This window comes from Mastomys coucha, unplaced genomic scaffold (assembly GCF_008632895.1).
Source record: "Mastomys coucha isolate ucsf_1 unplaced genomic scaffold, UCSF_Mcou_1 pScaffold22, whole genome shotgun sequence".
Lineage (NCBI taxonomy): Eukaryota > Metazoa > Chordata > Mammalia > Rodentia > Muridae > Mastomys > Mastomys coucha.
The window spans coordinates 205604640-205611581 of NW_022196905.1; the positions used below are offsets into that span (position 1 = coordinate 205604640).

At 42.4% G+C, this 6942-nt stretch overlaps 1 protein-coding gene across 1 annotated transcript; it reads left to right on the plus strand.

Annotated features, from left to right (window-relative positions):
- Nucleotides 1-3843: 3843 nt before the first annotated feature.
- Nucleotides 3844-6620, plus strand: Tktl2 (transketolase like 2). The gene has a single exon (XM_031339960.1). It carries the CDS (start codon nt 3971-3973, stop codon nt 5852-5854), a length of 1884 nt encoding a protein of 627 aa, XP_031195820.1. The 5' UTR covers nt 3844-3970; the 3' UTR covers nt 5855-6620.
- The last annotated feature ends 322 nt before the right edge of the window (nt 6621-6942 follow it).

The window sequence follows — 6942 nt, forward strand, 5'->3', positions numbered from 1 at the left end:
ATATATATATATATATATATATACATGCGCACACACACACACACACAGGACCTGGTGCAGCCCCATGCAGGCTCTGTATATACTGTATCATCTCTATGAGCTCATATGAGCTTTGCTCATGTTGATTTAGAGAGTCTTATTTTGTGTGCATGTGTGTCCTCCAACCACTCTGGCTTTTATGCTCTTTCTTTCTCCCTTTCCATAGTGTTCCTGCAGTCCCAAGGTGAGGGATTTGATGGAGATACTGCACTTAGGGCTGAGTTTAAGTTTCTCATTCTCTGATCTGTGGGGCTCTGTTCCTATCTGCTGCAGGAAAAAGATTCCCTGATGACTTCTGAGCAGGGCATGAATCTATGAGTATAGCAGAATGCCAATAGAGGTCATTTTATTGCTGCAGTTTTTTCCTTTTTAGATCAGTAGCATTTGGTTTTACCATAAGTTCCTGAGATTATTTAGTCTCAGGTTTTTGGTCACCAAAACAGTCAGGTATGGGTTCCATCTCATGGAGTGAGTCTTAAATCAAGTTAATATTGGTGACTTCCTCCCACAAGCTTTGTGCCACCATTGCCTGGAAACCATTGTAGATCAAAGGATCTGTGGCTGACTTGGTGTTTATGTTTCTCTTTTGGTGGTCTGCAGAGTACTAAAGACAGTAGAACCTAGGCGTGGAGGCTCTTTGTAGGAACCAGCTGAACATCGCCATGTTCAGTGAGCTGTGTGGGTGCTGTCCTCGGTGAGCTGTGTGGGTGCTGTCCTCGGTGAGCTGTGTGGGTGCTGTCCTCGGTGAGCTGTGTGGGTGCTATCCTCAGTGATAGAGCCTTGCCATCAGTTTGTGGAGAACAACCTATATCTTGGGTAGTTTGGAGATTTCCGTGGGAACCTTTTGGCTCACAATTTAATTAGATTTTTCATAGAAATAGTTTTCAGGCAAAGGCGACCGATGTTTCTTTCTATGTTCCTTTACAGAACAGAAACAGGAGACCATCCCTGTGAGAAGTCAAGAAGGGATCTGTGTGTTAGTCAGTTACGATCATCCTTTGCAGCTCGGAGTCGAGAAGGGATTTGTGTGTTAGTCAGTTACGATCATCCTTTGTGGCTGGGAGTTGAGACTATTTTTCTCCATAGGTTGTAATTCTTCAGCTAACCTCCTCAACCCAGATCTCAAAATATCCTTTACAAATGACAGCAAAATGAGGAGGGGAAGTAACAATTATGTCTACAACGATTATCAAAGTGAGAATCCAGAAAGATAAGTAGGGCCTGTTTCTACCATCCCCACCCCACACAAATGGAATCTTGGTGCTTTAGAATGGAATTTTCCCAGGCCACATACTCTGCCTTCTGTGCTGATGGAATGCAATGGAGAAAGTAGCTGCCATTTGTATCTTTTATGAGATATTTTTAAAGAACATTCAGCTCTTTGGACAAGATGCAGAACATTTCGGGGGGGGGGCAACCTCTAACCATTTACTTACCTTACATTGCACTTTAGAAACTTTCTGCTGTTTCTTACACTACCACCTAGTAGAATCTGCAAGGATCAGTTTTTGCTTCGTGTCCTCCCTTTTACAACTATTTGTATTGTTGATACCGCTAGGGTTATATCCATGGGATATATACATCACAACAAATACTTCTGCATATGGTGAAGAAAAATTATGATGATACCTTCAGAGAAGAAGCAAGAAATGTGTTGTTCCATTTTAATAGATTTTAAACCAGGAATCAAATGGAAGGTTGGTTATTTATGATTTTTAAATATTTTACTTGCAGTCTTTGTGTACATACTCATATCCACGCTCTGTGTGTGTGGGAGGCGGGGCAGGAGAGGTTATTGCATCCCCAAACAAGATTGTCAGTTCCTGTAAGTCTAGAGTTACAGCCAATTGTGAGTCACCAGATGTGGGTGCTGGGAACTGAAGTTGGGTCTTTTAGAAAAATGGGGAGCACTCATAAGTGCTGGGCCATCTTTCTACATATTTTTCTTATGAATTATGCATATGTGTTTGTGCCGGAATGTGGTTTTCTGCACATGAGGGCAATACCAAAACAGGCCAGCCTCCCTGACAACTGGAGTTACAGGAGACTGTGAACTACCTGATGTGTACGGACTGAATTCTGGTCCTCTGTGAACTGCCTGATGTGTATGGACTGAGTTCTGGTCCTCTGGAAGAGCAGTATGCAAGCCTAGCCACTGACCATTTCTACAGCTCTCCACCTCCCAGGTCAGTCTTAACTGTTTAGCAAAATGTTCAGGGGTTTTCAATTCCCAGTGCAATACACTAGATGTACGTTGCTATTTATCAACCTGACATTCATGTACGCATTATGGCAAAGTCACTCAAACTTGCTGATCCCTACTTTGTGTTGATAAATCAACATCAGTAAATAAACACTTTTTTTTTCTATTTGTAGAAAACTTTTGATTGGCTTCCAGACAATCTCTAAAGTGAATCACACGTTCTTTTCCAAAACAATGATATTTTTGGCATGCTGCCCTAAAAGTTCCTGGTTGATCTTATTTCTCTGGCAGACCCTTCTAAATTGGGGAAATAAAATGATTTCTCATCTATTTGTTTTATTTATTAGACTAAGTGATATTTATAGCCATATTGGATAATTTTCCATTATTAAATGATGATTCATGCATCATACTTCAATGATCATTGATTGTTCATTAAAATGATCATTGATTGTTCATTAAAATGTATTTTAAAATACATTTTAAAATATTAAAACACTTAATGAAAATAATTAATAATTCATATATAGCTTTCCAGATATCTTAAAATATCAGATTAATTTATAAAATTTTTTACAAATGATGTAGGAAGTGTTATTTTCTATGTCCTACTAGAAACCCCATATATTCTTAAAGAATGACAGGAGAAATCCACATTCATTATCTCGGGTATTAAATTCCCAAGACCAATTTCTTTGCTTAACAAAACTGACCTTTACAAATGTCAAAAACTTAATACCTTAAAATGTTGTGCCACAATTTAAATGAGTGGAAGAGTTTGGAAACTTGAAAGACATGCTAAGTAGCTCTTATTTCTCTCATTTCCTCCCCATGGGAGCACTGCCTCACAGTTCCGTTTTCTATTAATGTGCTTTTACCAGGTATGTGAATTGGATTTCTTCAGCCAAAATACTGGTGAGCTTCCAGCAGCGTTTGTTCGTGGGCGTCTTGACAGTTCCCCTCGGCTTGTGACTAGAAGCTGAGATTATTTCCCCTCCAGTGTCTATCTTCTTAAAGGCCTGTGGTCTTTTAATTTCTCTACTTTCATTTATGTAAAGCTTGTCCAACTTCAACAGTCCTTCATCATATCTTAGACTCTTTTCTGTCATACTCTGTTTATTTATATTCATACATGCCCTTCAAAATGGCACCAGGGCCGGAGAGATGGCTTGGCTGCTCTTCCAGCGGACCTGGCTGGATTCAAGCCCCAGGACTTAAACTGCAGCTCACAACCATCTGTAACTTTAGTTCCAGGGGATTGAAGGCCTTCCACATAAGTGGTGGACAAACATTCAAGAAAAAAAAAAAAAAAAAAAAAACAAAAACAAAAACCAAACACCCATATGTGTAAAAATAAAATGAAAGAAGTTTTAAAACTTGAAGTGTTAGTTAGTAGGTGAAAGGGAACAATAGTATCTAAAATATTTTTCCTAAGGCATGATATATGGGTATGAGCACATCTATCCCAGTTTGAACTTCTGCCTGAAAGAGATGTAAAGCAACATTTAATCATTTTTAATAATGTTGAGCAAGACAGTGAAAAAGCTAACAAAAATTCCGCGGCTAGGGGCTAGGGCATGGTGAACCTGCGCGAAACAAAGCAGTTGTGCGCGCGCAGCGTCTAACTGAGGACGCAGGCACAGACTTTCCTCAACCGTCGCTGGGCAGGTTAAGGGTCACTGAGGACGCCGAGCTTCTTGCTCTTCGGCGGCCGACCGTCCTGCAGCCATGGCTTTGGCCACAGATGCCAAGCTGGAGTCAGACACCTTTCAGGTGCTTCAGGACGTGGCCAATCGCCTGCGAATCCACTCCATCAGGGCCACGTGTGCCTGCAGCTCTGGCCATCCCACATCGTGCTGTAGTGCGGCGGAGATCATGGCTGTGCTCTTCTTCCATACCATGAGGTACAAGCAGGCAGACCCAGAACACCCGGACAACGACCGCTTTGTCCTCTCCAAGGGCCATGCCGCGCCCATCCTCTACGCGGTCTGGGCGGAGGTGGGCCGTATCTGTGAATCAGACTTGCTGAACTTGCGAAAAATTCACTGCGACCTGGAGGGTCATCCCACCCCACGACTGTCGTTTGTTGATGTGGCAACAGGGTCCCTGGGGCAAGGACTGGGTGCTGCCTGTGGGATGGCTTACACTGGGAAGTACTTTGACAAGGCCAGCTACCGCGTGTTCTGCCTCATGGGGGATGGTGAGTCCTCTGAAGGCTCCGTCTGGGAGGCCTTGGCCTTTGCTTCCCACTACAACTTGGACAATCTCGTGGCAATCTTTGACGTGAACCGCCTGGGACAAAGCGGCGCAGCACCCCTGCAGCACTGTACAGCCGTCTACGAGAAGCGCTGCCAAGCGTTTGGGTGGAATACTTACGTGGTGGATGGTCACGACGTCGAAGCGCTCTGCCAGGCCTTTTGGAAAGCAGCTCAAGTCAAGAACAAACCTACTGCCCTGATTGCCAAGACCTTCAAAGGTCGAGGTATTCCAAATGTCGAGGATGCAGAAAATTGGCATGGAAAGCCTCTGCCGAAAGACAGAGCTGATGGAATTGTCAAGTTAATTGAGAGTCAGATACAGACAAACCGAAACCTCACACCGAAGCCCCCTGTTGAAGACTCACCCCGGATCAGCATGTCCAATACAAAAATGGACTCTCTGCCTGCCTACAAACTGGGAGACATGGTAGCTACTCGCGAAGCATACGGCGTGGCCCTGGCTAAATTGGGCCATTCTAACCAAAGAGTTATCGTTCTAGATGGTGACACAAAAAACTCTACCTTTTCAGAGGTATTTCAGAAAGCGCACCCTGAGCGTTTCATAGAGTGCTTTATCGCTGAGCAAAACATGGTAAGTGTGGCCCTGGGGTGTGCCACACGAGGACGAACTGTTGCTTTCGTTAGCACCTTCGCTGCCTTCCTGACCCGAGCCTTTGATCAGATCCGAATGGGAGCCATCTCTCAAACCAACATCAACTTCGTGGGTTCCCACTGCGGCGTGTCTATTGGAGAAGACGGGCCTTCCCAGATGGCCTTGGAGGACCTAGCCATGTTCAGAAGCATCCCCAACTGCACTATTTTCTATCCGAGCGATGCTGTGTCTACAGAACACGCTGTTTATCTGGCAGCCAACACCAAAGGGATGTGCTTCATTCGTACCACCCGGCCCAAAACGGCAGTAATCTATACATCCGAGGAAAACTTTGTGATTGGACAGGCCAAGGTGATCCGCCAGAGTGCGGTCGACAAGATGACAGTTATCGGAGCAGGGGTTACTCTGCATGAAGCCTTAGTAGCTGCCGATGAGCTTTCTCAACAAGGGATTTCTATTCGTGTCATTGACCCGTTCACTATCAAACCTCTGGATGCTGTCACCATTATCCAAAGTGCCAAAGCCACAGGTGGCCAGATCATCACCGTGGAAGATCACTACCGAGAAGGTGGCATTGGGGAAGCTGTGTGTGCAGCCATCTCCAAAGAGCCGGACATCATCGTTCGTCAACTTGCAGTAACAGAAGTGCCTCGAAGCGGGAAACCTAGCAAGCTACTGGATATGTTTGGCATCAGTGCCAGACACATTATAGCAGCTGTGAAAGATACCTTAATGAAATGAAATAGCCCACTTCTTCATACATCAAGGTTGTTGGCTTTGGTCTTAAACTCTTGATATCTTTGTGTTGCATTTATGCTTGTTGTTATAAAAATATCTCTTATATTTATATATTTTTTCAAGTATCACTATGTAACACCTTTATTTCTACTAATAAGAAAAACAAACAAACAAATCCTGAGCTAACTTTCTGTTAAATTAACAAATGCCATTCTTGTTTTTTTTAATTGTTATGGTGAATTTTTAAGCTTCAAAGTAGACAAAAACACTTAATTACAAAGTTTTATAATAAGATTCTAAATAATCAACTGGAATGAGGATAATGCACATCTTTATCAAAGAGCTTTTTCAAAGATAAAGATTAACTTTATCAAATGTGTATAGTTGCTTTTTTGTTGTTTTGTTTTTGTTTTTTGTTTTTTGAGGGGAGTTAAGGGAATGTGAATTAAATTGCAGACTTCATTCTGAAGCCCATTGGAGCACTTGCATGATGACAGTGCCATTCTAGCCTTCTTTTTCCAGGTTACCGTGGGATTTCCTCCACAGTTCTACTTCATGTCCCTTCAACAGGGACATCACTTTTGAGTAGCACTTTTCTATAATAAAATGAAGGTGTGGCTAGTTCTAGTTTATGCATTGCATGTTAATACAATGGTTTGTGGAAAAGGAGAGGTTTTTTGTTTCCTTATGCTAATCAAACTACTTTGTTAACTTTATTATATTCATCTATAGTGAATAATAGATGTGATAAAAAAAAGTCTTTAAAGGAGCAGTTTATTGTTTGTTTTATGTAACTGCTTTCTTCCTGATAGGTGGGAAATGTGTCTCTGACTCCTAGGCAAGATAGACAAAGAGGTCGAGGCTGGAGATAAGTGTAGGAAATGGTAGGTTGAAAAGAATCCTTTATTTTATCTTCATAATATTTTTGAGGTGCAAGATAAAAATCCCAGTCAGGAAAATTCAAACAAACAAACAGACCGTGAGTTCAGAGTTCAGTCCTAACATTTTAAAGATGCCCAGTGTGTCAGAGACCTCACTACTGTTTTCCTCATTATCTGCATTGCTATCTCTGCAGGTCTAAGCAGTTGGTT

What these genes read in the sequence shown, in the direction of transcription:
- Tktl2 (XM_031339960.1), top strand. Translation starts at nt 3,971, where the DNA reads ATGGCTTTGGCCACAGATGCCAAGCTGGAGTCAGACACCTTTCAGGTG.